Here is a 20474-nt window from a genome sequence, read left to right as displayed (position 1 = left end):
GAGTGGATTGTTTTTCTGATTATTTTCCAAAGGTGACAGATGTGAGATGGAGGAACAGGAAGAAGATCCAAAGAATAAAGAACAATACAAGGTTTAATGGTTAATGGCATTTTTTCAAAAGTGCTGAGCAGTAAGATCAGAAGATGAATGCTATCCTGACCCCATGGGACAACATCTGTCTTACCATACTTAACATCGGCATGGACCACGGTCATTTTTTCCAACCCCTATACCCCATCATTCCCCTACAAAACTAGGGGACAAAAGGAAAAAAATGCATCAGCAGGGAGACACCAGGGGTATTTCAATGTGAACACAGTGGATGAAGCGTGCTGATATTTTACAAGGTCGACAAAAGAAATGTCCTTTGGAACAATGGCAGTGAGTGCAGGACAGAGGAGGAGGGGCTGACCATGACAGATCACCAATAAGAGAATGGACAAGACGCGCTTAGCAAGGCAAAAGCCACCTCGGAAGTCAACAGTCAGCAGAAAAGGCCTAGAAACTCGATATAGCTATTTTATTGGTTTGTTGGTTCTCTTAAGCTCCTCAAGTAAATAACCACGCAATTCAATTATAAAGAGTGGAATTATTTGACAGGTTTAAAAGACCGAAGCTGGAAGTGAGACCTCTACGGTTCTTTCAATGTTGTTTTCTTCAACTGTGTTTTCATTTTCTTCTTTTCTGTGTCTGTCATTACTTGAACAAACAGAAAAGAAAAAAAAAAAAGGATTTGTTATTGAGACTGAAGGATCTAACGGCCTTATTATTATACCACTGACACACAAGTGTAAATTATGACAACTTATAATAGCTGAAGTTTTCATATATTAATTCATAGTTTGATCACACTTACAGTTTATTTTCTTTGGTTCAAAAGCACAGTCGCTGCCTACTTAATTCACTTAGATCAACTTGCCAATTAACAAGTGAACAAAAACTAAATTCAAATGGACTCATAGTTTGTGGTTTTTTTTGTTTGTTTTTTTTTTGAGAGAGAATTTTGTTAACTAGTCTTATGTCTTAACTAGTACTTATGTATGTTATTATTTTTAGTATTATTATCATTACTGAAATATGACACATCACTGTTGTGCAGCTTCTTTGTGGAAATCAATAGTATTTATGTTTGACTATGATTAACAGTCAAGAAAACAAACAGAAGACCATACATTGCTTCAGTAAGCAATGGATTTACAAAACCTCTAAACTTCAAAACCAGTGGTGATCCCCTAAGAATAAGAGAGAGATTTACTTGCTCAGATTCAGTTACTAACTTCAAATTGGCTAAAACCACCATATGAATGTGACAAGTGGCAGATCAAACCAAGCTATAGTGTCTGGTGATGGTATATGTTGGGTCGTTTACATCGATTCCCCCACTTTGATCTCTATAAGTAGCACTGGATGTGCACGCTAGATAAACAGTACAACATATTTACAGAAATATCAATATGGATTTCTGAATAAAGATAGGTAGCAACAGTGTGGCTAACAGGGAAAACCAAATAAAAAACTTCCATAAGATGATGGAAGTTCAGCTGCAAAACCAGCATCTGTTCTGTGTCCGTCCAGTGCCTGTGGAAATTACTGTGTCAGTGGAGGACAACCAGTGAAGAGACAGATGGCTTTGTTTGTCATTTTGTAAGCTACAGAAAGACATTGCTTTTGATTTGTAGCTCTACATTGACTGGCGAAATGGAAAAAGAGTCAGTATATGTTGCTGGCGGAACCATTGCAAAGTCACCAGGCAGGGTGTCGTTCCAAGTGTCCTAGTAATCACGTCTTTGTGAGCCCCGTTCTTCATCCCATCCGTCCCTGAGGCCTCTAATGGAAAATGGTTGAAGAGCCCTCCCCCTCCCATCACCCAAAGATTTACTCCAGTGCCTTCTTGGTATCTATGATATGCAGAGCATTGGACCTGAGCCAGTGAAGAGCCTCCTGATTTTGTTTTGTTCACTTCTCAAACTTTGCGAACACTGTGCAATGACACTCAGAGGGCTGCTGCAATTGGCTGCAAAATGAAGACAGGTTGTGGGAATAACAAGGTACTTCTAATGAGATGGCCACTGGCAGAGACAAGCTGCGTCTGTGTTCCAGCGATGCCACTGACCTGTCAAGAGTACTGTACTTCGTAGCGTTGCCCATTTTGTCCTGAGCACATGTTGTGCCCTCCTTTCGCTTATCTCTTGGCAGGAAGTTGGGTCACGCCATGTGCCAATTAGGGAACAGAGGTACTGTAGTAGAAGACTTCTTAGTCAATCTGAGGAAGTCAGCACTTATTGCTGTGGGTCATCTGCCAGCATTCCGGTGCTTCTTTCCTCTGATCTGAGGCGCACTTTTCAACTAGCGCACACTTCAAGGAAAGCTATGATGAGCAGAACCTTTTTTTCCCCTCATCTCGCTGGTCAAAATCATCAAATACTGTGAGCATTTAAAAAAGACAAACCCTATAATAGAGTATATAACATAGTTCCATACATGCTTTTGATGTAAAATGTTTAATCTATGGCTGATTAATCTCTATTAAAACACTTAATTTAATAAGTCTTAAATGTGTTATTTCTTCAAAACCAAGCAATGTAAGGAACAAATGTAAACATGGTGCATAACTGGAATATCAAAAGCGGATTTTAGATGTCAAAATTAGCACTGCACGCCATGACATTTAGCTATTTTCATGTCTGGATTTAATATAAATATTTTTGCAATAACCATATCATGAGGAACTTAATTACAAAAATTCTAAATTTCTATGTTGTAACAGTTGTTGGAAATAAGTAATTTCTAGCACTGAGACATAGCACCACTCCTATGCTGCATTTCTCTAGAAACAAAGTGCTTAAAAACAATAATTAAACGTAATGTGGAATTAACTTGTTTGTTTATGCTTTTGTTTAGTTTATGTCTTAGCTGATAATCTTTTATCATTGTTTGGTGATTCTGGGTAGTGTGATGCATCACTCAGTAACAATTAAAAATTACAGAAATGATCAATATGAGGCACAAAGTCTAACAACTCTCTGTCTATTACAGCCAATCAGTATCCATATTTCTATGTGCTGACCATATCAAAGCAACAACAATCTTCCCCATCTGCCATTACAGGTGACAGTCAGACCTGGGTTTGGGCTTTGTGGATGAAACATGCTAATCAACACAAAAGTACTTTCTTCAGCACATTAACATCATAATTGCCAACATGATATGAATGTACAATCATAAAATTGCAACGATATACAGCTAGCAGTGCATTGCCGTATGCTTGGCAGCTATATGTGCCTAATGCACTTGGTAATTGTCACTAATTAGTAGCAATGATATGGGGATGTTCATTGTTTCAACTGATGTTCCCCAGTAATAGAAAATTACACATTGTCTGGTTTGCAGTGAATTATGGGTATTGTAGAATTAAATAAAGGAAATTAGAGTTTCATTGAAAGCAGAATAATTACTCTTTCTCTGCCATTAAAGTAATTCATTGCATGAGTAGAAGAAAAAAAAGAAGATTTTTGGTCTGTATATATAGGTATTTTTCGAGAGTTATTTAACATTGATGATAAAAGATAAAAGTGGAACATTTCCTTAAGATCCATTTAGAATAACACCCTTATTGACAAATCTAGATACTGAAAATAGTTTACAAACAGGTAAAATATGTGTCGCAGAGAAGCTTTTTTCTGGGTTGGATGATCATGCAGTGAAAAATTTTCTGGAACCCAACCTCTTTGTCCTTGACTAGATACCCAGGGTGAATGGAAGTGAACACAGGAGGATACTGATGACCTTAAAATGAGGAACATATAACAAATGTGCTAATGAGCAAGCAACCACAGAGAAAATAGTACCATCTTAAACCCCCGACCTTTTTGCACTTCAAAATGTGCAGATTTGCAAAGCTGTGACAAAATAAAACCACAAAAACCACAATGCAAGTCAAAACATCTGTCATGAGGCGTAATTGGGTTCATTAGACATCTCACCCAGCGTTTCCAATTACAGGCCTCAGTAATTAATTGCACTTGAAATTAAATGTATTTTCTCATCAGCCTTTAATTAAATATGGCCCTCGTTCTTGATTGGAAATTCCGATCTTAGGATGAGGTTTGGTCTCCAAAATGTTTACTTGTGGTGCATCCGGAGATGGTCTGAGTTTTGCAGGGTGTAATTACACAGTCTGATTAAGCACTATCAGCATGATGGGGCTTTCTGGCTTTTGGCCAGGTCACAAGCAGCAAACAGTATACACATAGTACATCTCTACTCCTACAGCCAAACCACACTGCTGATGCCAAAAACAAGCCACACCAAAACTCACAGCCACTGTCATTGACTTAAAACTGCTGCATATGTCGATAAATCACCATGAACAGAAACCAGCTGATTCTTTTTGAAACAATTTAAATGGCTCTGGTGACAAAAAAATGAATTATCAGATTTTAGTTAATTTGGCCTCAAGGAGAAGCTGAAACGATAGCTTTCATGATTGTTAGGGTTTAATGCATATCTATAACAAATGTCCTCAATGAAGAGTTCATTTATCTCACTGATGAAAACCATGCAGAAGGATCTGGTTTTTCTTTTCTTGTCTTCATGCAAATGAACTAAAATGTTCTCACCATCCTTCTATTTGAAAAACTATTTCTTTTTCTGTGCGAGACTGAATTCAACAGTGTAACCATTTATATGTTAAACAGGTATTCACAGCCAATCAAATGTATATTATATGATAAAATATATGAGATAGAACTGTATATCAAACCCTTATTTGAATTTATAACAACGGACCAGACAGAATTTCCATTACTTGAATCAAAAAGGTATTGCTCACTTTTTCATGTAGGCCACTACATCCCTGGAATTGTCTGCCAGTCTAGGCAACAAGAATATTCAACAATATTTAAATCCAGACCTCAGACATAATCATTTGACATTACATTTCAAAGATCCTTACCTGTCTTCTTTCCCTTCAATGCACTGCAGGAGCCATGCCTCTAAATCCTCATTCCTTAAAAATATTTTTGCATTGTCACCCTACTCTGGTCTTGTTCATCATATGCTGATCCTCAGTCTTAACCAATAGCACCAATTCAGTCAACATATGGTGTACTTACTTTACCTCTACCCCCAAACTATCCCCTAATTTTCCTAGACCTTTGACTTACCCACAATCCTCGCTCTTTCGCACCCCGTCTCTACCTGACCACACTGTTACTGCAGATGTTATTGTTGGTTGCTGCAAACCAATGAATCTTCATTGCATCCATTTGCTTTAAAGTGATGATAACAAATATTCCCTTACAAATAAATGTGTATTGTGCTATGCAATCACAGATTCATTTAACAGCAGTGATTCAACCTCCAGCTGATTAAAATGTTGTTCTAAACAACAGGTGTTGGGAAGAGTTTTTGTGAAGAAATCTCTGCTACTCAAGAAGTGTTGAATTTTACATTACTGGCAATGCAACAGCTTGCTTGGAATAAACAGAAGAAGACCTTGGTAACCTCTCATGAGCAGTGATAACTAGCATAAAATCCGAGTAAAAACACAGAGTTGGGGACATTTTAATATGTGATCTCTGAGAAATAAGGACACACAACATCACAGCAATGACTAGAAGAATCCACTTACATGTAATTCCAACCCTTTTTGGTTTTTCTTGTTTGTGTCTTTATCAACTTCTGCCATCTACTAGAGAAATGTTGTGTAAACAGTCTTGTATATGCAGTAGATCACACAGATAAATGAGACACTGTATTATCAGATATGAATGTCATTCCCTTAGGGACTGACAGCAGTCAAAAAGACAAGAACTGATTTAATACTGTAATGCAGATATCACAGCTGATAGTCCTGCAGCTGGGACCTAGGTATGATGGTCAGGTAATCTTAAATCAAATAAGATGAATATTCTAAATGTGCAGTCCTCTCTCATGTGATGGCTGATGTCTTTTTAATTCATTCCCTATCTGACCTATTCACAAGAGCAAGAAACCAGATTGCCCATCTTTGCAGATTCAGTCAACCCAATCTATGAATGATAATGTTATTTCAGACAAGGTGTGTGGGCGAGGACTCAATCTGTGAGTCCCTATATAACTGTGCTCATATAAGGCGCAGGGTGCAGATTCAACACTATTAAAACGGATGATAGAGGAAACACAATGGAGCATAGACTCATCCTGTGTCTGCAGTTAAGTGAGGGGTGGGATTTGGGGGGGGAGAGGATAGGTAGAAGTGCCCTCCCTGGTGCGTAGGAGCGTCAGAGGTGACTCACCAATGAAGTAGGCCAACAGGAACAGCAGTGTTACTGAGATGAGGATGGCACTGAGAGCAGCACATTTCCAGTTGCAATGCTTATAGGGTTTCTTCAGGCTGAAGGCAGGTCGAGAGAAGGTGTTTCGAGGCAGAGGGCGTGGGGGAGGTGAGTACACCGTGCTAGAGGTCAAAGGGTATCCTGGTGATGTTGTGCAATACATTGGTGATGTTCCTCCTGGTTTGAACAGGAAGTGCCTGGAAAAAACATATTCTCTTGTTGGTCTCAACAGAACACATCCATCTTTCATCATACTGTAGGTTACTGTCTAACCAAGTGCAGTCCCTTCCACTGGTAAGTAATTCTATTTCCAGGCGCATTCAATAATTTTACTACAGTTAACCTTCTGCTGTATAAGTGAGAATACGAAAGCATACTGGGTTTTGCTCAGTTGAAACTGCTAATCAATACTAAATCCAATTTATAGGACTAGTGAGCACAGCTGACTCTTGTTTACGTATTCATGCCAGCACGGTGAAGAGTAATTCCCTGTAACTATGTGTCAAGGCTATCCAGAGGAGAGATACAGTATATACAGCTGCAGCATTGAGTTGAACACATTTATTCGCCCTTGAAAAACACGGCTGGCTATCTAAGAAAACACGTGTAACGCTGCATGTCCAAGAGCCGTATGATCAGCCCATCAGAGAGTCAGTGGCAGCGACACTGTTGTCAAGGCCGTTTTACTGACAAGTTTACAAGAAGCTCTCGACTGACGGAGACATGAACGTGATTGAATGTCACATTACAATGTATGATGTGGAAAGTCACTGAGACCATATTTTATTTATAAATATCAGGACAAATCTCTGACATATCCTATTCCAGCAATAGGAAATAACACCGGCAAGTGTCATTCATAAAGCGGTCATGTTTAACATTAATCAAAAAGAATACAACCCAACAATGTGACTTAATGCAAATTGTTAGTTGTATTAAACAGGGAAGGGACAGATTCTGGCCCTGCAGGAGACATACACTGATGATTGACGGCATTTCAAACAGAGGATGTTTGAGGGAAAAATAGTGCAGGCGTCATAATTGTTTTCATGGCAAAGCAGATTCTGACATGTGCGAGCCAGATAGCAAACATGCAACATACCCGTCGTTGTACGAGGCATCGTGGCGAGCCGATGCCAGAATGTCCATCTCAATGACGTTGTCCTGTAAAGTCTCTAGGAATGTCTGCTTTGCTATGTTTCTACACACAGGTGGGAAGATGGATATGAAGCTAGTGTGAGATGTGCATGCAAGAAACACAGAAATGCCAATACAGTATGTGATCACCAAGCAACATCAACAACAACAACTGACAAATGGAGATCGAGACAGACAATGTGGGACAAAGAAACCAAGGCCCTTATGGAACTACTTCTACCAAAGTGCGAGACAAATGACATCTAGCTCTCTCGTTCCCCTCGTTTGGGCACTGCCATACCTGGTTTTGTACGAGCCCTGCCCTTCTCTGCAAGCCTCTTGCTCTTCTCTGATAAACATTAGAGTATTCTGGCTCCTTTAAGGTTGTGATTGGAAGAAAACAATGCATCACTTACAAATAAGAACCTGAAGGGTTTCTAACACTTATTTCAGACAAGTAAAAAAACACTTTTTTAAAATCTGAATTTCATTTTAATAACAAATCTGCTTGTCACTACAGTTTCATAGTTTTCACATTGGATAATATCCTTAAGTAAAGATGTTTTAATTTAATGATCACAACACTCCAAAACAAAAAACACACACACACACAAAAAAAAACAAGCCAACACATTTTCTTGAGGCGCATGTCTCATTTCTCTCATGCTGAACTCCCTCCATGACCGCTCTGTTCCACAAGGAAATACTGCAGCAATGCAATGGAGAAATGAACTGTCCACATGCAATGGGCAGGCTGAACACATTCAGTGGTACAAGAGAAAAGCCTTGTTTTTGATCCCTGCCCCTCTGAGGCCGGTAGTGAAGTCTGCTCATGGTTTCTCTCAAACTCGTGTTCTGGAGAAGAATGCAACTTTTAATGAAGAGAGAGAAACGCCTGGCACAAGCTCTAAAGAAAATGGTGAGGCTGCGTAGGGCCAACCAACTGCTGGCTTCTCTCCAGTGAAAAGAGCGGAGTATAATCTACCACTGTAGAATTTATCAGGGCCATTAAATTTCACAAACTGATGAGAGATGGCTATTGTAATACTATTAACTAAGTAAAAGTGACATTTAATCTTTCTGTCTGTGTGGATATTATTAATGGTTCCAATTTCATTATTGAAACTTAAATAGTTGATTTTTTTTTTTCAAAAGCAGTAGGTCATGAAGACTACACATGCGTTTCTTCTATTGCCTGTTGCAGATAGACTCTCCTCACCATATGTTTCCTGTTCCACAGGGAATACCTGTGCAGGATTAACTTTGGAGCTGGGTGATGTGCAATCATTCATTATACCACTAACTGTCCTGCCAGCTGAAATAGATGCTCATTTTCCTGTTGACTGAACCGTCTCACAAAAACCTGAGGAAGAGACAGTAATTCTGTTCATCACTGGCTGTTTGGCCATGCCAAATTAGCTATTAGCTATTCTCCTGTCTACAACAGTTTCATTTATTGCAAAATATACACTATAGGCGGTGTGGTCTAACATTTTTCAATAATTAAATCATCTAAATAAAGAAAATAAATCTTTTTTTATCCCTAACAGCTTTTAATTTAAATTTTCTCAGCAGGAGAACTGGTCACACTGAGAAGTCAGGCTTTGTTTGGAGAGATTTTCTACTGCAAAGAGAGTAATGTGATCATTAGGAGGGCTGAGATAATTCTGCTCTGCTATTCTTGATTTCATACTACCTTGCAATAGGAAAAGCCAAAGAAATAACCACAGATATTCCCTTTGTTACAATAACGCTTGACAGATCTACTTCACACAGGGGCCTCCTATTGAGATATGTGCTAGAGAACTGAATGCTGATTAAAAATAAATAAAACTCAGTGCTGAAGTGGAGGAGCTATGAAGCCTGCTCACAGGAGCCTGAATATAATTTTGCAAGAACTGTTTTATCCAATGTGATTATAATTACTCTGCTGTTTAAACTCAATAGCGTTAGGAATGCTAACAACAGACAAAGACCCAAAAGCAGCACTTTTCTCTTGTTTGCCACAAAATCATGTTCGTCACAAATGTAGGCCTTTGCCCCTAGCAGGATATTTCCCATTTTATTGTTTTGCTCCCTGTTAGCAATGCAGTAATTTAATATGGAGCAGATAGCATGAAAAGCTGTGTTCAATGGCACCAGCTCAAGCTCAGTCTTACAGATGCCAATATCTCAATAAACTGTCAGGGAGACAAGTTACACAGTACCTTGTTTCCAGGGGGATGTTGCTGTTGAGTAGCCAGTTGTCCTGTGCACTGCCGGAGTCCTGACCACTGGCCGGACCCTCAGGAGGAACAGAGCTGTCTGTGGGCGCGGGACTTGGGTTGCTCCGCGGCGTGTAGTTGCCCCTGTTTAAGGAGTTAATGGAGGCCGCATGGTGCTGATGATTGGGCGAGTGGGAGTGGGAAAGCGGTAGTGGGGGCGTCCGCAGCCGAGAGTGGTTTTGAAAGGCTCCGTCTGAAAGGAAAAAAGAGAAAAGAAATAAAACACTACGTAACAGAACTTTTAAAAGAATGACAGTTCTACTCTACTCTGTGTGCTATCATGTGATGAACTCTTTATGGCGTTATTTTACCTCACCATTCTGATGAGAGATTAGCTATGGTTTCTCCAGCAGCACATAAAGTAAAACCTAACCTGAAGTCTCTTTTCACTGAACAGCACGTCCATACACCACTCCTAAAAAAGTCCATCTTCTGCTCATTATTTCTCCCAACTGGTCTCTATCAGAGTGTGCTCTCTGCATCCCACAGAGATCTGTGACATTTTACTCAGACCAGACACTGGCTCCTGTGTACACAGAGCTACCAGCTGGCCTGTTCTTGAAACTGACCAATTCTTTAGGCTTTTTTTTTTTTTTTTTTTACATTTATTTAACCAGGGAAGGTTGTTTGAGCATGTGTAGTTTTTTCCTTTGTTTCACTCTGTCTTGTGCAAAGTCTTTTGCCACTGCCACAGCTCAACTAAAGCAAATTTAATAGATTTGGATCAGAAACAACCAAATAACAACATTAGCCATCTCCTTTGCTAACAATCTGCCATCATCAGCTGCATGTCATTGTCAGATCTGAAGTGATCAACCTCATGGATTAGTGATTAGTGGTCTCCAGAGCTTTAGTAGTAAAAATTTGCTCTTTGTTTCTTTTTTTCATGTTATTGACAAGCTCTGTTGTCACTTTACATCACTGGAATTGAAACTTTAGATATGAAGTCTAGAAGAACACATTGTACCGCCTGGTCCAATATGCACTATTTGATACTCACTGAACTTCACAAGATAGAAGACCAATGTCCTTGTGCACTCTGTATCCATTTATTTCCACATCTGCTAAGCCATTCATCAATCAATGAACTTGTGCCGCTACACAAAGTGAAAGAGTGGCTTTTCTTTATAGCAGCCAGCCTCCTTTATTTCACAGATATCCACGACACTAAATTGCCAATTTACAGCAGAGAGAGTGGAATATAAACACACAAAAGGCTTATTTTGTATAATCAGCTCCTTCATTAAAGTGATACCTACTCGTGCCAGTCAAAGAAGCTTAGAGTCATTTCAGATTTTTTACGGGTCAGAAACATGAAGCTGCCTTATCAACATGTGTCAATCAAGGCAGATTGATGCAGAAACTGTTGAGGTGCAAAAGTGGCTGTGTTGAAAACAAAAGGTAGCGGTGAGCTTAAGCGCTTGAAGCGTTTCACAAAAGTGGAAAAAGAGCCCATTGTGGTCACAGATAAAGTGCTAATGAATAGCTCAGCAAGGAAAAACAAAACAAAAATCAAGTCTGCAGTGTTTAAGCTTGCAATTTTACACATAACAGATAGAGCGTTTCAGCTCATTGCTATTTATATTCTGTGTACATTTCCTTAGTCATCAACCAAAAAAAAAGGGAGCAAGCGCTAATCTTCACCTTCAGACTCAATTTTGAACCTGGTTTGATGCCACATAGTCCACATATTTCATAGGATGAACCACTGACAGAAATTATTTTATTTCTTTTTCATTTTGGAGGGAGTGCTATATCATGCATCTGTCGCACTGACAGATGGTTCCATACTGAGCACACTTTTGCACAATGCTGCCCTCGTAATTAGCTCAGACACTGAGAGAGAGGCACAGCACAGTCCTGATGAACAATAGACTGCTGTGCGGTAAAACCACACAGTTTTTGATGACCTCCCTCCTGCTCAGTAATGTACCTGATCCCAAAAGCCATTAATAAGGTTATGCTAATTCGATACAGGGACAGCAAAGACATGCACAGAGAAATATATCACAAGGACAAATGCATCACCGCTCTGGAACGCATTTACTGCTCGGTAAACAAATACTTTACTTTCTATGACGATCAAGCAAATGTGGGGCAACAAGCAATTCATTTTCCTAACACTTGGTAACTTTTTCTGAGGACCGTACTTAGACTGTATTTTAAGAGTCATGCTACAGTCTCAAGAATCACAACAGGGGTAAATAAATGACTCACCGGCCAAGTTTACACTGAAAATTCATAATATGCTGTGAACTTCACAGAAGTATTATTTTCTGCAGGTTGACTGTATGGGGGCACAATATATTATTATTATTATCATTATTATCATTATTATTATTATTAGCAATATACTAGGTTGGTCATGTTATTTTGCCCACTCCCAGCATAAAAAGATCTAACCACTTTTTCAAGTCAATACACACTGTGTATTGAAGAATTAATGTGTAAGTATTTTAGGAAACTGATGTTACAAACCTTTAACCGAATTCTGTGCTAGCCAGATATATTATCACCAATTTTGTATGAATTTTAAACAATGTATTATTAAAATGTATGAATTAGATGATTGAAAAAAGTGTTAGGACTTACTGAATACATAAAAAAATCAATTCTTAGTGGGGAACTCTCTAGTGGGAAACGACCCCACTGTGGTCATTATAAGTAAACTGGTATACAGGTTGACTCAATATGCAGCTTTTAAAAATGTGTAAAATAATAGCTACCTCATCAATAATATTAGATAACAATACAATCCACATTTAAATCAAATTTCCCAGTGCACCTGGAGTAAATCAAGTTTTAGTACTTAAGTGCTTTGTTGTAAGTTAAGATTTTTACTTTTATGAGGCATTAGATACCAGGCTACTGATGCTTTACAATTTGTAAATGCACACGGGGTATTATAAAGTATTTTAAAGAATGTCGAATGTGTAATACCATCCAGTCTGCTCAAAAGTGTTGTTAAACTCTACTTTCCTGTTTATTCACATAGTCCATTACCATTTTAATACACAGTAGAACATGTTCTACAGACAAAGCACTAGATAAGCAATGCATCATGATTTAAATTCACTACCTGACTTTATGCATGCTTGCCCTTGTCCAACCAATAACCTTTCAACAGCCAGGTAAGTAGTCACTGTTATATTTGTGGAGATAAACAGAAAGACGAGAAACAAGACAGTTTATGAGACAAAGCACAGGGCAATCCGACCCCCACAGATGTGGTGATTCAGCAACAATTATTCACTACTATCCAAAGGACAGAAAAAAATAAATGGTTTTCTATTGACCTGCTTTGCACAACGAAATTGCCAAGAAAAGGAGAGTCATTTGTTATCAGAGAGACAGAGAAAGGGGACTTTGCTACAATAGCCAAACTTTCACATGGCATTCAAAATAGAAGCCTACAGATATCTATTCAGTCTGGGAATGTGGATTTTTCATTTTTCTTTCTAACAGATGTATGCACTGGTTAAGGCCTCCTGACGCTATTCTAGACAAGTAATTAAGGCAAATCCACTTCATTAGCTAGGACCTCACCCCCCACTCTGAGAGATAACAGGAATGTCTGCCTAATGGTAAGATGTTATAATTGCTAAGAGACAAATGCCCTGCATGTGTGGTGTCAGATAGCTATGTTATAAAGTTTAAAGTAGTTGTGCATTTTCAGAGTTTCTAGGGCTTTTTTACATACATATTGTGTATGTATTTATTATCTCCCCCAAGGATATCTCAAACAGCTGTTGAAATATTTCAATTAGTGCAAAATTAGGCCATGGATCAAAGAACAAGTTGCTATTTTTTTGTTAAGGATTTGGAATCCAAGATTTTTAAGTGGAGTGTGTTTACTATTTACTCAAACTACTGAACTCATGTGTACGTGCTTTGATGCAAATTCAGATCCAGATAAAGTATGGAATAAAAATTTCAAAACATGTTTTATTATTAAAATAACAAATTGCCTATAAGCGCTTTCTATTTCTAAAAGGCTCTTGCTGAATTTATTATATGCATTTATTATATGCATTTAACTGCAGTGTGGATTCTTGGGGATACTGTTTTGAGTAATATCCACAGATGATAAAAATCAATAAATACCATGAAATAAATAATAATAATAAAATATCATGTCTTGCCATGTTTTCCTTATTGGTACAGGTTTGAAGGACTCTAATAAGCCTAATAGCCTCCATGATGTAAGTGCATCAAAACAGTAAAATAGCACACTGACGTTGACTTATCAGTCAGGATGCTGCTGAGATACTCCGGCAGGTCTCATCCTCCTAATCTGCTCGTGTGTGTCCTACCTGACTAAATAAACTGTACTGTGGGAATAATTCTATATGTAAGGGATAAGACTATGTTTTACTGGATAATTAACCATCAGATAGCTATCATAAGTACAGAGGACTTCAGTTATTAGGAGCATGCAAGCTAGGTCAAATAAGCTGTATACAGTGCCATGTACTCTACAAATGGTAAACTAAGTTATTTGATACATGTACATAAACAGCAGTAAATGTAAATTTGCACTCTTTGAATGATTCTTCAAATTAAAACTATGAATAATTTAAATAAATGTTTTATATAAATATGCAAATGTATTTAAATGTAGCAATTAAACCCTTTATAATACCTAAATTGGTTGACATCTACAACATTTTGGTGGCATCATTTTTTGGTTACATATAGAAGAACACTGGCTAACTGCAGTGTCCAGGGAAAAGGTCTATTTCTGAACAAGGACAGTGGATAAAATCCAGAGCACTGATGGTCACACCTGGTGAAATAAAGTGATATGACATGTCCCGGACACCCGATCAACGCACTGAGGTGTGAACCATTCGATACAGAATTAATCAAAAGCTACCCGGCGCCTAGATGTATCATTAAATCTTGCTTACTGCTACAGCCCCTATGGCTAATCATAGGAGCAAAATTTCCAGTTGAGTAGCATTTGTCTATAAAAATACAAATAGAATTTGTCATGAAAGCAGTGAAGCTGCACTCTCTACTGGTTCCCTGGAGCTGGTTCTCTCTCTGTTGGCCCTGCTGTTTCCTACACCATTAGAAAAGTCTGAAGGGAAGAGCCATGTGGGAATACTAGCTGTCTTTCCTGGACTCATTTGAGAGGTAACAGGTACCACAAACAGGTGGGTATAATGCTCAGCTCTCCACTGGCTCTCTCTCTGGAAATGAGGGGGAAAAGACCTTCTGGAAACCAAATGTAAGCACACCTTCTTAACTAACTGTAGAACATGCTATTGTATAAGTACACATGTAAAATCCTGCCACTAGGTTCACAGAGGACACCAAATGAGGTGTGAAAGGAGAATAGAGCTGTATTATATGCATGTCTGGAGTAAAATAGTAATACTAGCCCTTGCATAAGTAAACTGAAAATAATATAAAATGAAAAGATAAATGCAATCACCATTAAAACAAAGCAATAAATATATATATATATATTTTTTTTTTTCCCCAGCTGAGGTTTACCACACACCAGCAACCTAATCCATTATGACCAGTCCTAGCATATGCTTTTCCCTCCCTTTTCTGAGATCAAATGGATTTTCTGTCATTCCTTGAGCTGCCTTAGCAAGAACAAGACAAGTGGTTATGTATGCTCTGTTCTGTATGTCAGTCTGCTGCATATCCATCAAGAGGCTGAAGATTTTGTTAGAGGGCACAGATGGTCCGCAATCATCATGGAATGAAAGTAATGCATCTCAATTTATGTCAATGAAAAGAAGATATGTAGGTATGCAAAATGCATTTTCCACGGTCTCTGTGCACTGACAAACAGCAAGCTCAATGGAACTGGACAAATTGTCTGTTGGCTCCAGTTCATTGATAACTCAACGTCAACGTCAAGAGAAACAGATTCCTTTTGATATTTTAACTCAAAACTGTAATCTCACATATTCAGAAAAACAGGGACATGGCAAGCGAGCGCCATGTGCTGCTCATTAAATTATTACTTAGCCTCAGATAGTTTCATTCCTCCTGGTGTCTGTGGCTAAATTACTTTCTGGGGTGAACTCTTTAACCACATTTCCCTCGTCCTTGCAGACACAGGGGGATGATTAAGCGGTTCAAATGAAGACTTATTTGAATTCTAACACAGCCACGTCCCCGAGCCTTCTACACAGCTCAGCATTCCTGCTTGGTCAGCTGTGAGGTGGTGGTGTGCTGCCCCTTTCACCAGGGAGCCCAGCTGCAATGAAAGCCAACACTGGCTGACCCCATGCTGTTTTGCATTAAGAGATGCTAATACTGGGAGGTTGCAGTGTCTAAGATCTTGCGGCTCAGCGTGGCATCAGGCTCCCACTGGCAGTCTCCCCAGGAAGAAGCCCCTCAGAGAAAGCCAAGGGCCACAGTGAAACACATGCTTCACAAAAGGACTGCAGGCTTCAGCGAGCGGCCTCGTCAGCCTTACAGAAGCCCTGGCTCAGTGTTCTTTCGAATGAAAACAGGATCCGGAAAAAAAATAAAATAAACACCACAGCCTTGGAGGCTACTAATGTGAATAACGATATGCTGCTGCGAGCATTTACTTGTTCGAAATCCAGCAGAACATTTTAAGTCCTGTATGTGGGCTCAAAGATGACCTTGAGCAAATGTAATCTGAAGTGATAAAAAGCCACCTGTTTTCCAGTGCAACTATACACTGTGACTCAATTATTTTAGGCATACATAGTTTTCTGTGGTTGTTTACAGACAATAAAAAAGTAAATATTTCCTACACCGTGTCAACTCTGAATTTGAATATTTCCTCAATAACTGACCTGTGTGTCAAAGAGATCTGATTTGATATTGAAGTCAATTTTACCATGGTGGCTTTTAAATTACCTTTTTTGCACATGTAATTCCCACTGAAAACCTGAGATGCATACTTAATACCAGATTATATTACAACTGACAACATGAAGGCTTTTTTTTTTATTATTCAACCAGAATTTCAACCTCATAAAACAGAAAACAGAGGATTTGTGATCTTTGTTTTAATCACATTGGCAATGCAGTTGTGTGTCCATAATCCTGTTCTGTATACCAAATCTACAACACAACCTATTTGACTCACTCTAGTTTCTCACCTTGAGGAAGATGAAGTTCATGTAGCTGAAGGGAAAATGTCACTATTCATTGAACAAAATGAAGTAATTTTATTTCCTGAAATGGTGAAAACAGCCTGGATTGATAGAGTTATTTAGCTACATAATATCTGCCATACATGCTTTGGGGCTAGAAATATTTCATATAGAGAGTCATCAGATATCACTCTCTCTTCGGTGAAAATCTATACAAAAAAACAGAGCGAGGCAAACACTAAAAATAAAAGAAAATAGCCAGTGGGAGTACACTGTGTTGCTCACCGGAGTGAAAGAGTAAAACAAATTTTCACCAAAAATGCAGGATATAGAGAAAAAAACTCTACAAGCTTACAGAGTATGGATGGATATGATGTAGAAAATGATGAAGGCATGGAGTAAGCTTACACGGTTCAATAGTTGGTTTAAGTGAACAAACACTGAGGGTTTTTTTTGTGTTCTTTTTCTGATTGTAATTGGTTCCTTACTGTCAAAGATTTTCTGTAATTAAATGATGAAGAGCATCAAGGAGGAAATCTCAAAGAAAAGCATGTTTTGCATAATTTACTACCTATTCATATGTAACTACAGCATGGTGAACGATCCTCAGAGGGGATAAGAGCATCAATATCAAGGGTACTGATTTTATGTTATCGAGATAACAGGAAGAGAGAAGAGGTTTGCACCCGCTGGTAAGAGCCACACGGAAACATGATGTACTTTGCAACCTAAAGGAATCTTACAAAGCCTGAGGATGACTTAAGTAGCTACTACAGCGAGAGATATTCCTCCCTAGTCCTCTCCCATCCCTTACTGACAGCTCGAGGCCAACCTAAACACTGTACCTATGCAAATCAGTGTCATTGTTATGAGACAAATCAGCCGCGGTAAAGGCCATCCCCCCACCCCTGTCCCCTTAAGCACAGTCATGTCACTGCCGGGTGACCAGCATGTTGCTACTGTGGAATTAGGGAGGAGATTTGCGACGGGATTAATAACTCATTCTCTAGGCTTTCTGAGCAGGCAGCTGGGGCACTTTGGAGTTTGATGTAATTCAACCCTTTGGGTAGTTAACTTGTAAGCCTGATCAATTATTTAGACCATTTTATTTTGTTTTGTGTTTGCTGTGCCAGTGGGAGAAGCAAGTAGCTGCTGTAGTTGAAAGGCACATTCAAATATCAAAAAATACCTTATTCGGCATGCAAATTCATGACTTATGGGGGGGTATGTGGCATAAACCGTTGAGTTTGACTGACAACATTTTATTTTTTCATTTAGACGGGTCAGAAAAAAGAACACATAACTTGCTTCAAAGTGTGATATTTTGTGCCCAAAATAATAAGTCTTTTATTCCTTATGTTACCTTGAGGAAATATTGAGTCATTTTTTAAGAGGAAAATGTCCAAATTCTCTAATACCAGCTTCTTATATGTGAATATTATCTGGTTTCTTTAGTCCTCTATGACAGTAAACTGCAATATCTTCGGGTCATGGACAGAACAAGACATTTGAAGAGATCACCTTGGGCTTTGGGAAACAGTGATCGACATTTTTCACCATTTTCTGACATTTTCTGGACCAAACAACTAATCGACTGATTGAGAAAATAATCAATCATGAAAATAATCATTAGTTGCAGCTCTAGAAATGACTTTGTGTACATGCAGTTTTACATGCCATGCAGTGATTGTTTGTGGTGTTATTAACAAAGTACATTGATTTAGTGAGCATCAAGCCTTTCCAAGCCAGTAATGAATTCACTAGAGTCTATGAATCCAAAGCAATTGATTATATAGCAACAAGCAAATATCATGTTAACTCAACAACACAATGAAGCCTCAGAAACTAGCCAAACTATTTTGTCTGCCTCACACAATTCATTAGTGCCCACAGTGACACGTCAAATAAATATTCACGATAATTAATTGAGTAAATTAACCACTGACACAATGTGCGACACACTTTGACTGCTATTTAGAAATACTGCTGTACATATTTTACACAAAATTTTTGTCAACTGTCAACACCATGTTTGCGGTTTGAGCAAGAATGTCATTCTGTCAGTCTGAATGAGTGTTAATTCAACAGCACAAGACAGAGGAATGAAGAGCTGACATTTATTAATGAGATATCACGTTGGAAAAAATCAAACCTAATCTCACTCAAGAATAGCACTATTGAGTTTAAGCTGTTATAAAGTATGTCTTCCATGGGGTTAACAATGCTTTAATAGAACTTCAAAGGAGTCAGTCCTCGCAGTGATATATGATGATACAGCAGGGAATACACTGCACCTGTTACGACGCAACTGTCTTTGTTTCTTCCTTATTTCCTGTGTAAGGTGCGGAGGCTGCTGTTTTTGAAAAATTCTATAGAGGGATTGTAGATGGTTACTCCCACCAGCACGCATTGAAAATGAATAGAAATATCTGTGACAAATATCTCTTGGTGAACCAAAATCCTCCATCTCTTTGAGTGAGGCTCTGAACTTTGCAGATCTTGCTTCAGAGAGTTCTGTGCATTTCCTGAGGCTACGTATCGACTCAAACTTTCTACTCTCTCTCATGGTGCTCAGAGAAAAAGGCACATATTCTTGCCCATAGCCATCTGCATGACCTATAACACAACATGTCCAGGAGCAGGGGAAGGCTAACCTCCAGAAAGCAACAGTAGTTTGAAAACCAACTCACCATCAGCAGTAGCAGTGGCAGAAGCATACAGGTTCCCTGAGCCAGTTTTAACTAAGAATGAATTGGGGCCAAACTCATCCTCAGAGTCAGAGTCCTGGGCTGGCTGAGCCGCACAGTTACCTAGCAACCCTCCCTGGCTCTGATTGGCTGCAATGGAAGGGGGAGGGTATGGGAGCTGCTCAACAGGGGAGGAGGAGGCGGATGAACAATGCAGCGGAGGACCTGTGGACCACAAACAGAGACAACACATGGGGGGGAAATGAAACACACCCAAACGCAGGCAACATCACATAGGAGCAGAAACACACACACACACACACACACACACACACACAATCACACACACACACACACATGCAAGACTTTGCTCTAACACTTCAAAAACAAACAGGGACACATCTGCCTTTGTCTCCGCCACCTCACCCCAGCTGGGAAGAACAATACAAACAACTGAAATGACTTTGCGATAGGGTAGAAAAGGCAAATGCCTGGCACTGATGTAGAGAAATAAAAACAAACAAAAAGAAAAACCCAACACTTTTTTGAGATGTTAAATGCAAAAAAAAAGAGAACAGTCCCAGGTTACAAGTATAATGCTCAAATCAAAAACAGTAAAACAGAGATTATCAGTTGTATGTATAAATCAAAGCATCGCCTCTATACAAGAACATGTAAAGTCAGGAACATCATAAAACGCAACAAAAAAAATCAATCTTAGTTTTGATTTTTTTTTCTTTTTCAAAATAAAACCACTGCGGTCTTCAAACTACAGATTCAAATTTGTGTACTGTGCAGCAGGCATATGAATAATATGTTCCCAGATATAGCAGGGTTGTTAATACCCCCTCCTGCGGAAACACATATAACCCCTGCCAGCCAAGAAATGAATCCAACCTGAACCAATCCTTCCGATTTCTTCTGTACTCTGTGTCCATCTCAGCTTTTTCACTTGCCAGTAGTATAAAATAT

At 38.9% G+C, this 20474-nt stretch overlaps 1 protein-coding gene across 7 annotated transcripts in view; it reads right to left on the bottom strand.

Annotated features, from left to right (window-relative positions):
- tenm4 (teneurin transmembrane protein 4) overlaps positions 1–20474 on the bottom strand; it is a 158938-nt gene that overhangs the window by 74690 nt on the left and 63774 nt on the right. For 2 of the 7 annotated variants that reach the window (XM_067595260.1, XM_067595261.1), the window contains exons 4-8: positions 19506–19727; positions 9662–9911; positions 7756–7830; positions 7420–7518; positions 6279–6514 (exon numbers count right to left, since the gene is read on the bottom strand). In XM_067595260.1, the coding sequence (XP_067451361.1) occupies positions 6279–6514; positions 7420–7518; positions 7756–7830; positions 9662–9911; positions 19506–19727 (882 nt within the window). Of the gene's footprint in view, positions 1–184; positions 2982–6278; positions 6515–7419; positions 7519–7755; positions 7831–9661; positions 9912–19505; positions 19728–20474 lie in introns of those variants that run through there. The other 5 variants (XM_067595262.1, XM_067595263.1, XM_067595264.1 and 2 more) reach the window with 4 other exon arrangements.

Source organism: Thunnus thynnus, chromosome 7 (assembly GCF_963924715.1).
Source record: "Thunnus thynnus chromosome 7, fThuThy2.1, whole genome shotgun sequence".
Classification (NCBI taxonomy): domain Eukaryota; kingdom Metazoa; phylum Chordata; class Actinopteri; order Scombriformes; family Scombridae; genus Thunnus; species Thunnus thynnus.
This window is presented reverse-complemented; position numbering and strand designations above follow the sequence as displayed.